The sequence below is a fragment of the Hemitrygon akajei genome, chromosome 4, assembly GCF_048418815.1.
Source record: "Hemitrygon akajei chromosome 4, sHemAka1.3, whole genome shotgun sequence".
In the NCBI taxonomy this organism is placed as follows: Eukaryota; Metazoa; Chordata; class Chondrichthyes; order Myliobatiformes; family Dasyatidae; genus Hemitrygon; species Hemitrygon akajei.
The window spans coordinates 111716901-111738134 of record NC_133127.1 but is presented as its reverse complement, the minus strand read 5'-3'; the positions used below and the strand labels follow the sequence as shown (position 1 = coordinate 111738134).

Genomic DNA, 21234 nt, shown 5'->3' with positions numbered 1-21234 from the left:
CCAAGTCCGCAGATGATACAAAGATTGGTGGAGGGGCAGGTAGTGTGAGGAAACTGGTAGGCTGCAGAAGGACTTAGACAGATTAGGAGGATGGGCAAGAAAGTAGCAAATGAAATACAATGTTGGAAAATGCATGGTGGTGCACTTTGGTAGTAGAAGTAAATGTGCAGACTTTTCTAAATGGGGAGAAAATAAAAAATCTGAGATGCAAAGAAATTTGGGAGTCATTGTGCTGAACACCCTGAAGGTTAATTTGAAGGTACAGTCAGTGGTGAGGAAGACAAGTGCAATGTTAGTATTCATTTCAAGCGGTCTAGAATACAAGAGAAGGGATGTGATGCTGAGGCACTGGTGAAGCCTCACCTTGATAATTGTGAAAAGCTCTAAGAAAAGATGTGCTGGCATTGGAGAGGGTTCAGAGGAGGTTCACAAGGATAATTCCGAGAATGAAAAGGTTATCATGTAAGGTATGTTTGGATGTCTCTGGGCCTGTACTCGCTGGAATTTCATAGGATGAGGGTGGATCTCATTGAAACCTTTCAAATATTGAAAGGCCTGGAGAGAGTACTTGTGGAAAGGATGTTTCCCATACTGAGGGAGTCTAGGACAAGGGCACACAGCCTCAGGATCAAGAAGTGTCTATTTAAAACAGATGCTGAGAAATTTCTTTAGCCGGAGGGTGGTAAATTTGTGGAATTTGTTACAACAGGCAGCTGTGAAGGCCAGGTCATTGGGTGTATTTAAGGTGGAGCTTGATAGGTTCTTGATTGGAGGCAAGGTTATGGGGCAAGGCCAGGGAGTGGGGCTGAGGAGGAGAGAAAAGATTGAATGGCAGAGCACAATCGATGGGCCAAATAGCCTAATTCTGCTCCTATGTATTATGGTCTGATGGTCTTAGAACCATAGAACACTACAGCACAGAAAATAAGCCATTCGGCCCTTCTAGTCTGTGCCGAAACTTTATTATGCTAGTCCCATTGACCTGCGCCCAGCTCATAATCCTCCAGACCACTCCTATCCATGTATCTATCCAATTTATTCTTAAAACTTAAGAGTGAGCCCGCATTTACCATGTCAGATGGCAGCTCGTTCCACACTCTTAACTGTATCTGTATATTTACAGATACTCCAAAGGCTTTTTTTGTATCCAATATGACTGCAAATAAATTAACACTAACCAATATTATTAGAAAGCTTAGCAGAGAAGTGGGCACTACAGCTCCAAACATCTATGCTGTTTGTAACTTTGCTAATGCCCTTCATCTGCATTAGGCTCAGATCCCACTGCACCTTTCCTCACCAATCTCCCTTTAAAGCAGTGTTTCCAGCCTGGGGCCACAGACCCCTCACTTAAAGGTGTTGGTCCATGGTTTAAAACAGGTTGGAACCTCCATTGTATTAGCCTTATCCATTGTGTGCCTCTCATAATATTATTAATGACTCAATTATCTATCAGGTCGCTCCTTTGCATCCTCTACTGCAATGAGACTAATCCTAGTCTATCTGCCCTATCTATAGCCCTGCATTCCAGGCAGCATCGTCAAAAATATTTTGTTGCTACCACATCCTAAGTGTGGTAGCCAGAACTGTACATGATACAGGTGTAATCTAACCAGTATTTGTGTGGCAGTCAGAACTGTACGTGATACAGGTGCAATCTAACCAGTATTTGTGTGGCTGTAACATAACTTCTTAAATCTTATATTGATTGCCCAGCCAATGAAGGCAAGCATACTGAATGCTTCATTCATGACCCTCTCCACCTGTGTTTCCATTTTCAGGGAGCTATAAACTTCCACCTCAAGGCATCTCTGTACATCAAAATTCCTGATCTCCCTGCCATTTACTCTATATGTTCTGCCTGTATTTGATATCTCAAAATACATTTCTTCATACTTGTCTCCATCTATCACTTCACACAATTTTCCAGCTAATTTCTTTCTGTCCATCCTTAGGCAGCCTTCTTTACTATCTGCAGCTCCTCTGATATTTGTAACTTTGGCATAATCAGATCATGTCTGCTTTCATCCAAGTAATTTATGTATATCACAAGCAACTAAGGTCTCAGCAGCAATCCCTACAGGACACTCCTCCAATAGGAGGAAGAAAGTGCTCTTGACAATTTCCCTCTGCCTTCTGTCATCAAGTCAATTTTGAATCCAGTTTAGCAACACAACTTGGATCCCTCATGATTTCAACTGAAAAATTTACCCAGACCTTGTCAAAGCCTTGCCAAAGTCTGTATTTACTACGAATACTGCTCTGTCTTCAGTTTTCTTAGTAAAAAAGTTGAAAGGTGGGATTCCCCCCACACAAAGCCATGCAGACTGTCCCAAATGTGTTCCTGCCTTTCCAAGTACGTATATATAATTATTCTTCATTAGAATTGTTTTCTGGTAATTTCCTTACCACAATATAAAGTTTACTGGCCTGGTGGTTTCCTCATTTGTTTATACTAACCTTTTTCAGTAAGGGAACAACATTTGCTTTATTATGTCAGCTGAAACTATCAATGAAATAATCGACTCCCTTCCTTCCCATAGCATCCTGGAATAGATCACATCTGGTGTTGGGGATTTGTCCACCTTAATGTATGCCAGTATCTAACACCTCTTCCTTCCTGATATAAACATATTCTAGGATATCAACACACCTCCCCCATAACTCTCCAGCTTTCACATCTTTCTCCTTGGTGCACTCATATCCCCTGGCTTGACGCACAAGATTCCTCCCTTGATCCTTGAGTGCTCCTACCCCTTCCCATGCTAAACTCTTATTTGTAATATGTTTATAAAAGTTACGATTATTCTCCTTAATCTGCTTACCAAGGCCATTTCATCTACCCTTTCACTTCTGGCCTCCTTGCTTTCACTTCACTTCTCTATCCCCCGTAAACTTTAATAAATATGTTGAAATCATTAAATAACCTAAAGTTAGTGATATTAGGCAAAATGTGAACTATGACAAAATGTGGAAGTTCCATGATTCAGCCTGTAACTCTGAATGCTGATTCCCATGGTCCCATCCACTGACGGGGCCCTGCTTCTTGTGCTCCTTCATTTGCTGGGTGCTGAGTTCTCTCGCTCTCTTCCAAACTGGCAGGAATTGGTAGGAATTTTCATTCCTAAGGTCATTCTCCTGGATCTCTGGATCTTCCCCAACGTCAGCACCTCCTTTCTTGGATATGCCCAAAACTGCTCACAGTACTCCAAATGTGATCTGACCAATACCTATATAGGTTTTACAATGCAACAATGAAACAAATTATATTTTACTTTTCATTTCATGTTAATACATTCAGCAATTAGTTAGAAGGTATAGGGTAGTGTAGTGGTACAGTACAGGTGACCCAGGTTCAATTTCCAATGCTGTCTATAAGGAGTTTGTACCTTCTCCCCGTGACCACGTAGGTGCTCCGGTCTCCTCCCACATTCCAAAGGCATACTGGCTGGTAGGATAATTGGTCATTGTAAATTGTCCTGTGATTAGCGCAGTTTGAAGGCCCAGAAGTCAATAAATAAATATTTGATAGTTTGATCTGTTTGCCATAGTGGAAAGTGATACAGTAGTGTACACCTCTCTCAGGAGCATCCAATTACTTTTTGTATCAATTTTCATGCCTTCAGCACCATTATCAAAGGTACACCTATTGTCTAATCCATATTGTATTTGTCATATTGCCTTTGAAAGTACAATGATGAGTCTTGGGATATTGAGTCAGTTAATGTCTGTGTTGGACTGGCTTCAGACAGTAAGGACAGCTTGCCATTCAAGGATGCCTTTATCTATGCTACCCTATTCTTTCTGGATGTTACAGTCACAGATCTTTGAGGTCCTGATTGTGAATTGGAGCAATCCCAAGAGGACCATATCTGAAAATCCACAGTGATTGCTGTAAATATTGAATAGGTCAGATAACATCTTCTAAAGCTTTTGGGAATACTACAACCCCAGAAGCTTTAGCAAGATTAGCCCTTGGATTCAGAGCAGTAAGAACAAACAAGGAAAGACAGAGGGTTGCGTCCTGGTGAATGTGTAGCTCAGCAGGATCTCGTACATTGTCACTACTTCCCAGATCCACTGACATCCCAGAAGGGCCTGACCCTCTCCAAATATTACAACATTTATAAGAGAAAAGCCACTATACAGAGAATGGCAAATTGAAATATAGCGTAGCATTAAACATCATAATTACTATTATTAACTGGCTTGTTAGTCGCAGGGTCATCAAAACAAAAGGCAAATCCTTTTTTCCATGGCAAGTTATAGTAAGAATGAAGATAGCTGTCACCTCCAATCAATTAACCCAGGCAACCTGTTCATATTTTATACCTTCACAGTATGGTCCGTGACCCAGCCCAAGAATCCCCTCATAACAAGTGTCTATACCAAATTTTGAACCACAGATCTATTTAGAATGTATAAATAGCCTATCTGACATTAATAAATGGGTGATTAATCCTTAATTAATGTTTCAGAGATCTAAAATCTATTTCAATAGATACCGGTCAAATTTGACCCAGAATAGCCTCAATGTACAAAAGCTTGTAGCACCTGTACAAAAGTATAACATTTTTAAATATTTTCATTTTTGCGCATTTTGGGTCACTTTAGGAAAAGTCATCAAATTTTGGCTAAAAAATGGCATTTAAGATGTTTTTACTGCTGTCAAATGTCAAAACGGGTGAAAGTCAACTCAAACAGTATGTAAAGGTTAAGATCATTCCAAAATGGTCAAGAAAGAAAGGTGTTGCAGGCAATAAATGACACACAACAAGATTGGCTGGACAAATTGGGGAAGTTATATTTGAAGGGAGGAGTCTTCAAAGGAGGTGGAGTTTGTATTAGGAAGAAAGTATCTTGCAGATCAATCATTGTTTAATTATAGTTCAAACTGTGCAGTGGTATAATTGTGTGCAACTGCAGAACTTGAAAACTTTACAGAGAAAGTCAACTTTAAGCAAATGGCAACTATGTGAATAATTGTGAAGTTCGCCAAGCTGAACGGATTATTGTGCTGCAGCAGTTGAAAAGTGGGATGAAGATGTTACAACAAAGGGAAGAATACCACACAGAACACAGAAATTTGATTTGCTCTGCCTTCATCCTAACTTCTGCAGTTTTCTTGATGGCCTACATAACAGCAGTAACTCTATGCCAAGTTTGTGCTCTACAAGCAGAAATATCAGCTCTAAAAGAGGATTTGGGAATGTACAGGTCCCAAGGGGATTACTTGCAAGCATTGATGAGGATGAGCCAGGGTGTTTCAACCAACTGGAACACTTCATTAAATCAGGTACAGCTAATTAAATCCAGAAGAATTGCAATTGCTCAAATCAAATCTCTTCTCATCTGTTGTAATACATTGAATATTTTAAAATTACATGTTTTTCTTTATAGGTTGGTGAATCTCTTGAGAAAAACATACACGACAGGGAGAAATCAACAGAAAGAAAACGAATATTTCGAGGAAGGAGGTCCCTTCTTGAACGAGGTTTGTGTGTGAGCATGTGAGATAAGCCTTGGATTTATTCTGTATACAAAAATTTGCATTTGAGTGAATTGACAATTTATGTGACAGTGTAATCTAAATGTTATGTTTTAGCAGAAGAATTTTTGTTAGACTTTATTTAGAATAAACCACATTATATTGGAATCAGAACCTCACCCACTTCCAGATATTGTCTGTTCCCCATTTTACCCTATCATGTTTTATTTTTTTTAAGTGTTTAAGGAACCTCCAAGTATATATTTAAATAAACTAGATATTATTACAAGCTTGTGGAATATGAATGATTCAGCTAGTGCAAATAAAATGCATAACATTCCTATTGTCTCCAGAGACCATTGTCCTGATCCAGATATTGCTCATCTGAAACAAATAATCTTACCACTTGCGTTACGATGCATTGTCTTGTGCCATGGAAAGTTAACTGGTAATCTGAAATATGATTCAGAGCTTTAAAGTGTTTATGCCCATAAAACTGATTGATTAGTACCTCCCAAGATGGTTCTTAATATACATTAAGAAACGTTATGCAGTCGATGTTTGCTGACTTTAATTGGAAAAGATGTTCTTGAACTCAGATTATACTCGGCCAAATAGAAAATTCTACCAGAGAGTAATTGTCTTGCTTCTGTTTACTTTTAAATAAAGTAGTTCCCCATTGTGAAGTTTAAAATACTTTTCCCTTATCATGACGCAACAAAACCTTGTAATTCCCCCTGTAGTCCATGGTACTTTTCTAACGTTCCAATAAAAATACACAGTGCCTTGTAGAAGTATTCAACCCCCTGCCTCTTGTTCATGTAATTGAGTGTTACAACCAGAGATTCTGATCAATTTAACAGATAATTTTTATTTGTGAATCACATGTGCCTTTTTTTCACAGTAGAGCACAAAAATCAGGGAAAATTGTAAAGCATGAAAAACTGAACTATCAGTTCAAAAGTATTCATCCCCATTTGCTCAGTGCTTAGTTGAACCACCTCTCACAGCTAATGCAGCCAATAGTCTTTTTGGATGTCCTTATTAGTTTTGCACAATGTTTTGTCCTCCTCCTCACAAAATTGCTCAAGCTGTGCCAGCTTAGTTGGGGGTAAAGTTGGACAGCAAACTTGAGCTCTCTGTAGAGATGTTTGATCAGTTTAAGGTCAGAACCCTGACCGGGCCACTCAAAGATATCAATTTTCTTCATTTGAAACTCTAGCAGTGTGCTTTGGGCCATTTTCCCGCTGAAAGGTGAACTTCCTTCCCAGTTTAAGCTTTTTGGCAGAGGTTAGCAGGATTTTAATCCATTTACTCTCTATATTTATCTTCCCATCTATCCTGATCAGATTTCCAGTTAAATCCTGCTGCTGAAAAGCATCCCCATAGAATGATGCTACCTCCACCGTACTTTACAGTAGGGCTGGTGTTACCTGGCTGATGTGCAGTATTAGATTTACGCTGCTTGTGTTGAGGCCAAAATCTAATCTAGTCTCACCTGTCTACAAGACCTTCTTCCATATCTTTACTGTATCTTCTAAGTTACACTTTGCCATGATCTTCATCTCCAGTTGCAGCCACTGACTTCTGCAGTTCACTCAGAGTGACCATTGGTGTCACAGTAGCCTCGTTTACAAGAGCCATACTGCTCTGGCCACGAGGTGTAGAGGGGTGGCCTGACCTAGGCTGTGGTTTTATATTTTTTTCCACTTTTCATGACTGCCCTGAGATCTGAGGTATGTTCAGTGCCTTTTCGATGGTCTTGTACCCTTAGCCAGATTTGTGTTTCTCTGTTAGAATTTCCCTGACTTGTCTTGAATGCTCTTTAGTCTTCATTTTGGTTTGGTCTGTTGAAAATCTACCCTACTGTTAGGCCTTACCTAGTGAGAGGGTATTTATTCTTAAAAGTTCATTGAAAACAGATAATCCAGTTTTCTACATCAACAAATTGGGTGAGTTGGCAAAGTAATATTGCACCTGAGAGAAGTTACCATTGCAATTACAAAAGGCATAAATACTTTTTCAGCCTCACAATTTTGGTTTTTAATTTTTAGTAAATTGTTGACAGGTTTTGGAATTTTTCTTTTGACTTGACATGCACAATGTTTTGTAGCTTAGCTCAAAAATCCTACAATATATTTTAAATTTATAAGATGTGAAAATAGTTGTAGGGGCTGAATACTTTTTCAAGGCACTGTACATCAAGCTTTTAGAAATTTCCAAACACCTGGAAAGAATAAATGGTTTAATTCCCTTTGTGTTATTAAACTGGTTTAACAGATTCAAACACTTGGATAAAATTTGAATGATGGCTTCATTTTATTCTATTTCATTTTCAGGATTTGGGTATCACTAGCAAGTCCAGTGTTTACTGATGATCCCTAAAAGCCTTTGAGAAAGTGATGGTGATTCTTGAGTCACTGCAGACTATTTGGTGAAATTGCTCCCACAGTGGTGAAGCTGATATTTTTATGACAGGCTATTGTGCAGTTTGAACAGAAATCTGAACGTGGCTGTATTCCTGTACAGTGCTGCCAATCTCTTTCTCAGCAATAGATGCAGCAGATTCAGGGAGTGCTGTTGGACAAGTGTGGGCAATTAACTGGTGACAGGTTGCAGTTACTGTACACTAGTGGTGACGGGAATGAATGTTGATTGATGAGGAGCTGATCATGTCGATTGCTTTGTCCTGGATAATGTAGAGCTTCTTGAGAGCTTTGGTGCTGTATTCATTCAAGCAAGTGGAGAGAACAAGCCTCATTGTTTGTGCCTTGTAGATGGTGGAAAGGAGATGAATCACTTGGAATGACAGGAGATAAAGAACTTGCAACAGGATACCCAGCCTCAGACCTAGTCTTACATTTATGTGGATCAACTAAAGTACAGTGAAAGACACAGCTACCATATATAGAGATCATATTAGTACATTGAAGTAAAAGGGTAGAATTCTTTAACCCTTTTGCCTTAGCTTATACCTGGATGTAACGGTCATACAGAATCAAAACAGACTGCATGGCCATGAACTAGTGGCCACCTTTTATCAAGCACTTGCTCAATGGCCTTCAATGCCTTGACAATTCATAAGCTTTTCTAGATACTTCCTAAAGGCAGTAAGTGAGCCTGCTTCTGCTACTGTCTTTGGCAGTGCATTCCAGGTACGCGCTCTGGGTGAGAAAGGGCTCCTCAACTCCCCTCGAAATTTCTTTACACTTCCCCTAAACTTCTAGGTTTATTCACCTCTGATCAGGGGAAAGACTTCCTGCAGTCTACTTTATGTATTCTGCTTACAGTTTTATATAACCCAATAATGTTTCCCCTTAAGTTCCTTTTCTCCGGGGAGGACAGACCTAGTTTCTCCAGTCTCTCCTTATAATGTAACTAAGACAACATCCGAGTGGATTCCTCTGGACTTTCTCCAGTGCTATCATAACCTTCCGATTATGTGATTATCAAAACAGCTTTCGTTACTCCAGCTGAGTGCTGCCCAAAGTTTTATAAAGTTGGAACATAACCTTCTGCACTCAGAGGTGTAATGAAGACCTCCTTCTGAATAACATTATGTACTTGCATTACCACTTTTCGGGATCTATGATCTTGCACCACAAGGACTCACTTTTCTTCAATACTCCAATTATTAGTATTCCCAAAATGTATCTTGTTACACTTATCCAGATTCAAATTTTCTCAGCCCATTTCACCAAAACATTGATAGCACTCTGTAGCCCCACTACCTTCCACATTGTCAACAGCTACACCAATCTAAGTGTCAACTATAAACTTACTGATCATGTCACCTCCAAATGATTAATGCATGTTTCAAACAGTAAGTGCCCCTGCACTGATCCCGTGGAATGTCAGTAGGCGCAGGTATCCAATCACAACTCTCCACCATTATTTTCTGTCTGTTATTGCCAAGCCAACTTTGGATCCAATTTGCCAAATTGCTCTGGATCTTGTGAATTCTAACTTTTGGACCAGTTTCTCGGTGGATCTTGTCAAAAGCCTTACTGCAGTCCACTTAACCACATCCACAGCACCACTCTCATTAGCACATTCTATTACCTCAACAAACTAAATCAAATGGTTCAAATGCTCTTGACAAAACCATGTTGGAAACCCTGCCATTCCAATTAGTCATTAATTCTGTCCCTTAGAATTTACCCTCCAGTTATCTGCAACCTCACTTGTGGTCAGTGAGGGTGTGACAATCTCGGCAAGAACCCCAGCAATCTCTTCCATTTTCTCCCACAGAGGCTGAGGATAAGTGTAATCCACTTTTAAACTTGCAAAAACATCCAAGTACCTCTTCTTTATTGATGGAGATTTAAGTAGTTTTCCCTTCAATGAGTTATCCAATTACAAAGGCATTTTCATTTATGAATGCCAATGAAATGCATTAATTTAGAACCTCACCAGTGCCTTCTGGCTACACACACTAATTTTCCCTGTCCTTTTTTTATGGGTCCTATTCTTTCTTGATCAGTCTCGCTGTGTTTCCAAAATGCTTTTGGGTTTGTGGTAATTCTGCCTGCCAGTGACATTTCATGATACCTCTTGGTCTTCCTAATTTCCATTTTTATGTGTATCCCTATGTTTTTTTACTCCTGATGGGCATCCCTGGTTCTTAGTACTCTGTACATAATATTTTGCTTCTTTTTCCCTCTTTATCCAACCTTTGACTTGCTTTGACAACTCCCTGTATTTGGTATCCTGGGCATCAACATCTTCAAGGATCTATATGGGCCCAACATATTGATGCAATCGTGAAGAAGGTACAACAATGGCTGTAATTCATTAGAAGTCTGAGGAAGTTTAGAATGTCACTAAAGACTAACACATTTCTTCCGATGCACCATGGAGAGCATTCTGAGTGGTTGCATCACTGCCTGGTTTGGAGGCTCCAATGCACAGGATCAAAACCGACTGTCGAGGTTGTCAATTCAGACAGCTGCATTACGGGCTCAAGCCTCTCATAATTGAAGACATCTTCAAAAGGTGATGCTTCAAGAATGCAATATTCATCATTATGGCCCCTCACCTTCCAGGACAGTAGAGTGGGAAAGTTATTGGAAGGTATTCTAAGAGACAAGATATGAGCATTTGGATAGACAGGCATTGATTAGGGATGGTCAGCATAGCTTTGTTTGTAGTAGATCATGTCTGACTAATCTTACAAATTTTTTTAAGGATGTTACTAGGCAAATTGATTAAAGGCAAGACTGGATAATATCTACATATCTCTCTTATCTACATAGTACGAGAGGACATGACTTGAGGATTGCAGGGCGCCCATTCAGAACAGAGATGTGAAAAAAAATTTTTAGCCGAAGGATGGTGAATCTATGGAACTTGTTGCCATGAGCGGCTGTGGAGGCCAAGTCATTGGATGTATTTAAGGCAGAGATAGATAGGTATCTGAGTAGTCAGGGCATCAAAGGTTATGGTGAGAAGGTGGGGGAATGGGACTAAAGGGGAGATTGGATCAGCTCATGATGAAATGGCTGATGGGCTGAATTGCCAACTTCTGGTCCTTTGTCTTATGGTTTTATGAACTTCAGCAAGGCATTTAACAAGTTCCTGCATGGGAGGTTGGTCAAGAAGGTTCAGTCGCTCGGCATTCAAGAAGTGGTAATAAACTGATTTAGATATTGGCTAAGCAGGAGAAGCCAGAGAGTGGTAGCTGACTGGAGGCCTGTAACTAGTGGAGTGCCACAGGAATTGGTGCTGGGTCCATTGTTGTTTATCATCTATATCAATGATCTGGATCAGCAACTTTGCAAATGATACCAAGATTGGGGTGTAGTGGACAGCAGGATCTGAACCAGCTGGAAAATTGGGCTGAAAAATGGCAGATGGCATTTGCTGCAGACAAGTGTGAGGTGTTGCATTTAGGGAGGACCAGCCAGGGTAGGTCTTTCACAGTGAGTGGTAGTGCACTGAAGAGTGCGATAGAACAAAGGGATCTGTGAATACAGATGCATTATTCATTGAAAATTGTGTCACAGGTGGATAGAGTCATTAAGAAAGCTTTCTGGCACATTGGTCTTCATAGATCAAGGTACTGAGTACAAGAATTGGGATGTTATGTTGAAGGCCTAATTTGGAGTATTGCGTGCAGTTTTGGTCACCTACCAACATAAAAGATGAAAATAAGACTGAAAGAAAACAGCGAAAATTTACAAGGACGTTGCCAGGACTGGAGGGCCTGAGTTATAAGGAAAGATTGAATAAATTTGAACTTTATTCCCGAGAACATAAATAATTGAGCGATGATTTGATAGAGACATATAAAATTAGGAGGGGTATAAATAGGGTAAATGCAAAGAAGCTTTTTCCAATGAGATTAGGTGAGGCTACAACTAGAGGTCAAAGGTTAAAATGAAATGAGAACATGAGGAGAAACTAGTTCCCCGCAAGGCTGGTGAGAGTGTGAGATGTGCTGGCAGCGCAAGTGATGGATGTGATTCAGATTTCAACATTTGAGAGAAGGTTGGATATGGACATGATGGGAGGGTTGGGTGTGGGTTTCTGGATTTAGGCAGCTTAAATGGTTTGGCAGGGACTGGATGGGTCAAGGGACATGATTCTATGCTGTAGCTTTCTATGGCTCTGCAACACACCATCTTCACATTACTATAATTCGGGAGCAGTTATCATTACTCTCATCAGAGTTATCATTACTATCATCAGAAAGAGAAACCATTACTATCATCAGGGAGAGTTATCATTACTAACATCAGGGAGAGTTACTATTAATATCATTAGGGAGAGTTATTATTACTATCATAAGGGAGAGTTAGCATTACTATCATCAGGGAGGAGTTATAGGAGCTTGAAGATGCACTCTCAAGATTTTAGGAACAACTTCTTCACCACCACCATCAGATTTCTGAACAGTCCATGAACCCATGAACATTACCTCTCTGTTCCTTTTTTGCACTATTTATTTATTTTATTGTAAGTTATTTATCTTTTACTGTATTGCTGCCACAAAACAACAAATTTCATGATATTTCAGTGGTAATAAACCTTATTTTGCTCCTCCCTTACAAGAATATATTGGCTCTGAACTGTTGTCAATTTTCCTTTGAATGCTTCCCACAGGGCAAAGATGTAACAGAAATAGATGTTCCCTAAATAAATTTGCCAGGTTCTGTCTTGTTTTAATGAAATGTTCCTTTCCCCAGAGGATAGTGAGGTTAGTGAGAGGTGTTCTGATATGCTAGGTAGTTTAAGATCAAGGAGCAGATGGGTTGTGTCTTCTTGAAGAACATTAAGGTGGAAAAATCCACAGGACTTGATAGAATCTATTTTAAGGTTGTTGAGAGAGACAAGGAAAGAAGATTTCTGGAGCTTTAGTGAATATCTTTGTATCTTCTATAGCCCCTGGTGAGGTTCCAGAGGACCGGAGAGAAGCCAATGTTATTCCTTTGTTTAAAATGGGAAATAGAGATAATTCAGGAAATTATAGGCCAGTGAACCTCGTATCGATGGTAGGGAAGGTCTTGGGGAGGATTCTTAGGGGAAGGAGTAATTCACATTTGGAGGAGCAAGAGATACTCATCATGGCTTTTTGTGGGGTAGGTCATGCTTTACAAATAATTCTTTGTTAAACACTTTTTTTTTGAGGAGGTGACCAAGATATCTGATGAGGGTAGGGCAGTGGATGTCACCTATATGGACTTCAGTAAATCATTTAACAAGGTTCCTCGTGGTAATTTGATCAGGAACATTAAGAAACATGGTATCCACAGTGACTTGATAGCTAGGATTCAGAATTAGATTGCTGGAGGAGACAGAGTGTAGTGGTAGAAGGCTGTCTGTCTGTGAGCAGTGCTGGGCCTATTACTTATGATGTATATAAATGATTTTGACAAACATGTAGAGCACTGTGCAAAAGTCTGCAGCTCATATATACAGCTAGGGTGCCTAAAACATTTGCACAGTAATTTAAGTGGGTTAATTAGTACGTTTGCAGATGACACAAAAAAGGAGAAAGACAGCAAAGAATATTGCAGGATATGGGATCAGTTACAATTATGGGCAGAGAAATGGAGTTTAGTCTGGACAAAGGATAAGACGTGGAGGAACAGGAGATATCAAGTGTGACACTGGGAAAGTGTGTATGGAACCGGAGGAAATAGCAGAGGTACTTAATGGATACTTCAGTATTCACTATGGAAAAGGATCTTAGTGATTGAAGTGACGACTTGCAGCAGACTGAAAAGCTTGAGCATGTAGATATTAAGAAAGAGGATGTGCTGGAGTTTTTGGAAAACATCAAGTTGGATAAGTTGCTGGGACCAGACTACTGTGGGAGGCGAGAGAGGAGATTGCTGAGCCTCTGGTGATGATCTTTGCATCATCAATGGGGGCGGGAGAGGTTCCGGAGGATTGCAGGGTTGCGGTAGTTGATCCTTTATTCAAGAAAGGGAGTAGAGATAGCCCAGGAAATTATAGACCAGTGAGTCTTACTTTAGTGGTTGGTAAATTGATGGAGAAGATCCTGAGAGGCAGGATTTATGAACATTTGGAGAGGTATAATATGATTAGGAGTAGTCAGCATGGCTTTGTAAAGGGCAGTTCATGCCTTACGAGCCTGATTGAATTTTTTGAGGATGTGACTAAACACATTGATGAAGGAAGAGCAGTAGATGTAGTGTATATGGATTTCAGCAAGGCATTTGATAGGGTACCCCATGCAAGGCTTTTTGAGAAAGTAAGGAGGCAAGGGGACATTGCTTTGTGGACCCAGAACTGGCTTGCCCACAGAAGGCAAAAAGTGGTTCTAGACGGGTCATATTCTGCATGGAGGTCAGTCACCAGTGGAGTGCCTCAGGGATTTGTTTTGGGACCTTTACTCTTTGTGATTTTATAAATGGCCTGGACGAGTAAGTAGAGGGTTAGTAAGTTTGCTGATAACACAAAGATTGGAGGTGTTGTGGATAGTGTGGAGGGCTGTCAGAGGTTACAGCGGGACATTGATAGGATGCAAAACTGGGCTGAGAAGTGGCAGATGGAGTTCAACCCAGATAAGTGTGAAGTGGTTCATTTTGGTAGGTCAAATATGATGGCAGAATATAGTATTAGTGGTAAGACTTTTGACAGCGTGGAGGATCAGAGGGATCTTGGAGTTCGAGTCCATGGAACTCTCAAAGCAGCTGCGCAGGTTGACTCTGTGGTTAAGAAGGAGTACGGTGTACTGGCCTTCATCAATCATGGAATTGAATTTAGGAGCCGAGAGGTAATGTTGCAGCTATATATGACCCTGGTCAGACCCCACATGGAGTACTGTGCTTAGTTCTCGTCGCCTCACTACAGGAAGGATGTGGAAGCCATAGAAAGGATGCAGAGGAGATTTATAAGGATGTTGTCTGGATTGGGGAGCATGCCTCATGAGAATAGGTTGAGTGAACTCGGCCTTTTCTCCTTGGAGCGAAGGAGGATGAGAGGTGACCTGATAGAGGTGTACAAGATAATGAGAGGCATTGATCATGTGGATAGTCAGAGGCTTTCTCCCAGGGCTGAAATGGTTGCCACAAGAGGACGCAGGTTTAAGGAGCTGGGGAGCATGTACAGAAGAGATGTCAGGAGTAAGTTTTTTACTCAGAGAGTGGTGAGTGTGTGGAATAGGTTGCCGGCAACGATGGTGGAAGCGAATATGATAGGATCTTTTAAGAGACTTTTAGATAGGTACATAGAGCTTAGTAAAATAGAGGGCTCTGGGTAACCCTAGTAATTTCTAAGGTAGGAACATGTTCAGCACAACCTCATGGGCCGAAGGGTCTGTATTGTGTTGTAGGTTTTCTATGTTTTTACGTTTCTAAATGTGAGGTTTTACATTTTGAGATCTCAAAACTAAGGGAAAAGTGCCTAGTTAATGGCAGGACCCCTAACAGCATTGATGTACAGAGTATTCTTGGAGTCCAAGTCCAAATTGAGTAAAGTATGCAACTTCATCTGGCCTGCATCGCGAGGGCATAAAGTATGTCTTAGGAAGTCAGGATGTCTGCCGGAATGAGAGAGTATGAGCTATAAGGAGAAGCTGCACAAACTTGGGTTGTTTTCTCTCGTGCATTAGAGGCTAAAGGGAGACCTGATCGAAGTTGATAAAATTATGAGAGGCGTAGATGGCCGGTCTCTGTCTCATGGGGTTGTACTGTCAAATACTAGAGGGTGAGAAGGGGAATGTGATGAGCAGGTTCAAAGTGCCTAAAACACACTGTGAGATTGTGATAGTGGAAGAAGATACAAGCAAAGTGCTCAAGAGTCTTTTAGGTAAGTAAGTACGTGAATATATAGGGAATGGATAGATATGAATCATGTGCAGGCAGAAGGGATTAATTTAATTTGGCATCATGCTTGGCATGCACGTCATAGACCAGAGGGTCCGCCTGTAATGTCTTCTATGTTCTGTGGTTACGACCTCCAAAGTGCTGCCCCCACTTGATCAGGTACATTCTCCAAGACAGAGTGTGTTCGTCTGTGTCAGAAGGTTTTCCTGGAAAATTCTACCCCCTTTGAGCCTTCTACAGATAGGCAAGCCCAGTTAATATATGAGAGATTAAAAACTCATGTATGATTACCCTATTGTTTCATTCCATCTGTCTGCTGTTTGCCTACATATTTGTTCATCTGTCTCATGTTGACTGTTGAGTAGTTTGTAATATGTCCCCAGTAATGTGAAACATCCTTTTTGTTCCTATGCTCCACCCAGTTGAGAAGGAATCCTGGATATCCTTTCTTAGTAATGCAATAATTCATTCCTGGTTTAACCATGAGTTGCCACTTCTGTATGCGTATACATTCCCTTCTGTATGCAATATAGATTCCTGATCTGCCTTCTGAACACACTGACTTTTACTCAGCAAGGAAGGTGGGGAATGGGGGCGAATAGGTGAGCTGCGGTGATAGGGGATTTGTTGATAAGCGGAACAGAACAGAAGTTCTGTGGGTGAGAATGAGATTCCCAGATGGTATGTTGCCTCCTATGGCCAGGGTTCAGAACATCTCGGATCAAGTCCTTAGTATTCTCAAGTGAGAGGGTGGACAGCCAGAGGTTGTGGGCCATGTGGGAATCATGGAGATTATCAGTGGAGAAGTTAGTGAAGAAATATTTTGGTAAGACCTCAGACAAAGTCAGGAATCAAAAGGTTGAGCATGTTGCGACTAGTGTCCTGAGCTGTGTATATTTCAATGTAAGAAGTGTTGTAGGAAAGGTGGGTGAGCTCAGGGTGTGGATCATGACATTGTGGCCATTAGTGAGAGGTGGTTGCAGGAGGGGCAGGTCTGGCAGCTCAGTTCCGGAGTTCCATTGTTTCAGACGTGACAGAGTGGAAGGGATTAAAGGAGGAGGGAACTAATTAGGGAAAATATCACGGCAGTACTCCATCAGGACAGACTGGACAACTTGTCTAGTAAGGTTCTGTGAGAACCTCACTCGGTTATGGTTGGAACTGAGCAATACAAAAGGTATGATCACATTAATGGGGCTAAATTGCAGACCACCCAACAGTCCTAGAGATTTAGAGGAACAAATTTACAGAGAGGTAGCAGACTATTAAGGAAGACGATTAAGCAAGAAAATTAAGGCTGTTATCATAGGAGATTTTAACTTCCCGCATATTGATTGGAACTTCCATACTTGTCAAAGGACTAGATGGGATAGAGTTTATCAAATGTGTTCAGGAAAGTTTCCTTCATCAGTACGCACAAGTCTCATCAGATACTTGATCTGCTATTAGGAAATGAGACAGGGCAGATGACAAAAGTTTGTGTAGGGGACACTTTCCATCCAGTGACCACAATACCATTAGTTTTAAAGTAATTATGCAAAAAGATAGGTCTGGTCCATGGGTTGAGATGTTAAATTGGAGAAAAGCCGATTTTGATGGCATCAGAAATGATCCAGCAAATGTGGATTGGGGCAGTTTGTTTTCTGGCAATGATGTACTTTGTAAGTGGGAGGCCTTCAAAAACAAAACTTTGAGTGTACATAGCTTGTATGTGTCTGTCAGAATAAAAGGTAAGGTTAACAAGTGTAGTTTGGTTTTCAAGAGATATTGAGGCCCTGGCTAAGACAAAAAAGAGGTGCACAGCTAGTATAGACAGGTAAGAACGAATGAGGTGTATATGGAGTACAGAAAATGCAAGAAAACACTTCAGAAAGAAATCAGGAGGGCTAAAAGAAGGCATGAAGTTGCTCTAGTAGACAAGGTGGAGGAAAATCTTATGGGATTCTACAGATCTGTTAAGAGCAAAAGGATTGCAGGGACAAAATTGGTTCTCTGGCAGATCAGAATGTTAATCCATGTATGGAGCCAAAGCAGATGACAGAGACCTTAAATAATATTTTTCCATCTGTGTTTAATCAAGAAGTGGACAGAGTCTATGGAAGTGAGGTAAAGCAGCATCAACTTCATGGACCCTGTATAGATTACAGTGGAAGAGGCGTTGGCTACCCTGAGGCAAATCAGTGATAGATACATCTCCGGGGACTGACAAGGTGCTCCCTCAGACCCAACGGATGACAGGTGCAGAAAGTACTGAGGCCCTGGCAGAGATATTTAAAACATCCTTTGCGACAGGAGAGGTAACAGAGGATTGAAGGATAGCCAATGTTGTTCTGCTATTTAAAAAAAAATTCTAAACATAAATCAAGAAATTATAGACCAGTGAGTTGTGGGAAAATTATTGGAAGATGTTCTAAGAAACTAGATATACAAGTATTTGGAGACATGGATGATGAATAATCAGCATGGCTTTGTGCATGGTAGGCCATGCCTGACCAATCTTACCGCATTTTTCAAGGAAGTTACCAGGAAAGAAAATGAAGGCAGGGAGTGGATGTTGTCTACATGGACTTTAGCAAGGCATTTGACAAGGTCCCGCGTGGGAAGTTGTCGAGTAGGTCAGTCGCTTGGCATTCAAGATGAGGTAATAAATTGTATTAGACTCTGGCTTTATGGGACAAACCAGAGTGTGGTAGTAGATGGTTGCTTGTGACTAGTGGTATGCCACACAGATCGGTGCTGGGTCCGTAGTAGTTTGTCTTCTATATCAACAATCTAGATCAGGGATGGCCAACCTACGGCGCATGTGCCAAAAGTGGTGTATTGGATGATTAGAAGTGACGCATTGCAACCCAGTGATAATAATAAAAAAGTAAGCCTACTCATGCAAAAAGTATTAACCAAAAACCGATTTGTAGAAAAAAATATTGGTAACAGGAATTCAAGTAGATTAGAGCTAGAAATGGGTTTTACCAGGTCATTGGGTGTATTTAAGGCAGAGATTGATAGGTTCTTGACTGGACTTGGCATCAAAGGTATCATAGAATATAGAACATAGAATAGTACGGCACATTACAGGCCCTTCAGCCCACAATGTTGTGCCGACCCTCAAACCCTGCCTCCCATATAACCCCCCACATTAAATTCCTCCATATACCTGTCTAGTAGTCTCTTAAACATCACTAGTGTATATGCCTCCACCACCGACTCAGGCAGTGCATTCCACACACCAACCACTCTCTGAGTGAAAAACCTTCCTCTAAAATCCCCCTTGAACTTCCCTCCCCTTACCTTAAAGCCATGACCTCTTGTACTGAGCAGTGGTGCCCTGGGGAAGAGGCGCTGGCTGTCCACTCTGTCTATTCCTCTTAATATCTTGTACACCTCTATCATGTCTCCTCTCAGCCTCCATCTCTCCAAAGAGTAAAGCCCTAGCTCCCTTAATCTCTGATCATAATCCATACTCTCTAAACCAGGCAGCATCCTGGTAAATCTCCTCTGTACCCTTTCCAATGCTTCCACATCCTTCCTATAGTGAGGCGACCAGAACTGGACACAGTACTCCAAGTGTGGCCTAACTAAAGTTTTATAGAGCTGCATCATTACATCACATCTCTTAAACTCTATCCCTCGACTTATGAAAGCTAACACTCCATTAGCTTTCTTAATTACCCTATCTACCTGTGAGGCAACTTTCAGGGATCTGTGGACATGTACCCCCCAGATCCCTCTGCTCCTCCACACTCCCAAGTATCCTGCCATTTACTTTGTACTCTGCCTTGGAGTTTGTCCTTCCAAAGTGTACCACCTCACACTTCTCTGGGTTGAACTCCATCTGCCACTGCTCAGCCCACTTCTGCAACCTATCAATGTCTCTCTGCAATCTTCGACAATCCTCTACACTATCTACAACACCACCAACCTTTGTGTCATCTGCAAACTTGCCAACCCACCTTTCTACCCCCACATCCAAGTCGTTAATAAAAATCACAAAAAGTAGAGGTCCCAGAACAGATCCTTGGGGGACACCACTAGTCACAACCCTCCAATCTGAATGTACTCCCTCCACCATGATCCTCTGCCTTCTGCAGGCAAGCCAATTCTGAATCCACCTGGACAAACTTCCCTGGATCCCATGCCTTCTGACTTTTTGAATAAGCCTACCATGTGGAACCTTGTCAAATGCCTTACTAAAATCCATGTAGATCACATCCACTGCACTACCCTCATCTATATGCCTGGTCACCTCCTCACAGAACTCTATCAGGCTTGTTAGGCACGATCTGCCCTTCACAAAGCCAAGCTGACTGTCCCTGATCAGACCATAATTCTCTAAATGCCCATAGATCCTATCTCTAAGAATCTTTTCCAACAGCTTTCCCACCACAGACATAAGGCTCACTGTACTATAATTACCTGGGCTATCCCTACTACCTTTTTTGAACAAGGGGACAACATTCGCCTCCCTCCAATCCTCCGGTACCATTCCCGTGGATAATGAGGACATAAAGATTCTAGCTAGAGGTTCAGCAATCTCTTCCCTTGCCTCGTGGAGCAGCCTGGGGAATATTCCGTCAGGCCCCAGGGACTTATCCATCCTAATGTATTTTAACAACTCCAACACCTCCTCTCCCTTAATATCAACATGCTCCAGAACATCAACCTCATTCATATTGTCCTCACCGTCATCAAGTTCCCTCTCAGTGGTGAATACAGAAGAGAAGTATTCATTGAGGACCTCGCTCACTTCCACAGCCTCCAGGCATATCTTTCCACTTTTATCTCTAGTCGGTCCTACCTTCACTCCTGTCATCCTTTTGTTCTTCACATAATTGAAGAATGCCTTGGGGTTTTCTTTTACCCTACTCGCCAAGGCCTTCTCATGCCCCCTTCTTGCTCTTCTCAGCTCCTTCTTAAGCTCCTTTCTTGCTACCCTATATTCCTCAATAGACCCATCTGATCCTTGCTTCCTAAACCTCATGTATGCTACTTTCTTCCACCTGACTAGATATTCCACTTCACTTATCAGCCATGGTTCCTTCACCCTACCATTCTTTATCTTCCTCACCAGGACAAATTTATCCCTAACATCCTGCAAGAGATCCTTAAACATCGACCATATGTCCATAGTACATTTCCCTGCAAAAACATCATCCCAATTCACACCCGCAAGTTCTAGCCTTATGGCCTCATAATTTGCCCTTCCCCAGTTAAAAATGTTCCTGTCCTTTCTGATTCTATCCTTTTCCATGATAATGCTAAAGGTCAGGGAGTGGTGATCACTGTCCCCCAGATGCTCACCCACTGACAGATCTGTGACCTGACCTGGTTCATTACCTAATACCAGATCTAGTATGGCATTCCCCCTAGTTGGCCTGTCAACATACTGTGACAGGAATCCATCCTGGACACACTTAACAAACTCTGCCCCATCTAAACCTTTGGAACTAATCA

General features: G+C 41.3%; 1 protein-coding gene across 1 annotated transcript in view; it reads left to right on the top strand.

Moving 5' to 3' along the window:
* The first annotated feature begins 5009 nt into the window (after positions 1 to 5009).
* The window catches only part of LOC140726596 (uncharacterized), a 45321-nt gene continuing 29096 nt past the window's right edge, over positions 5010 to 21234 (top strand). The window contains exons 1-2 of the mRNA XM_073043183.1: positions 5010 to 5296; positions 5401 to 5494. Coding sequence (XP_072899284.1) covers positions 5039 to 5296; positions 5401 to 5494 — 352 coding nt within the window. The 5' untranslated portion in view covers positions 5010 to 5038. The remainder of the gene's footprint in view (positions 5297 to 5400; positions 5495 to 21234) is intronic.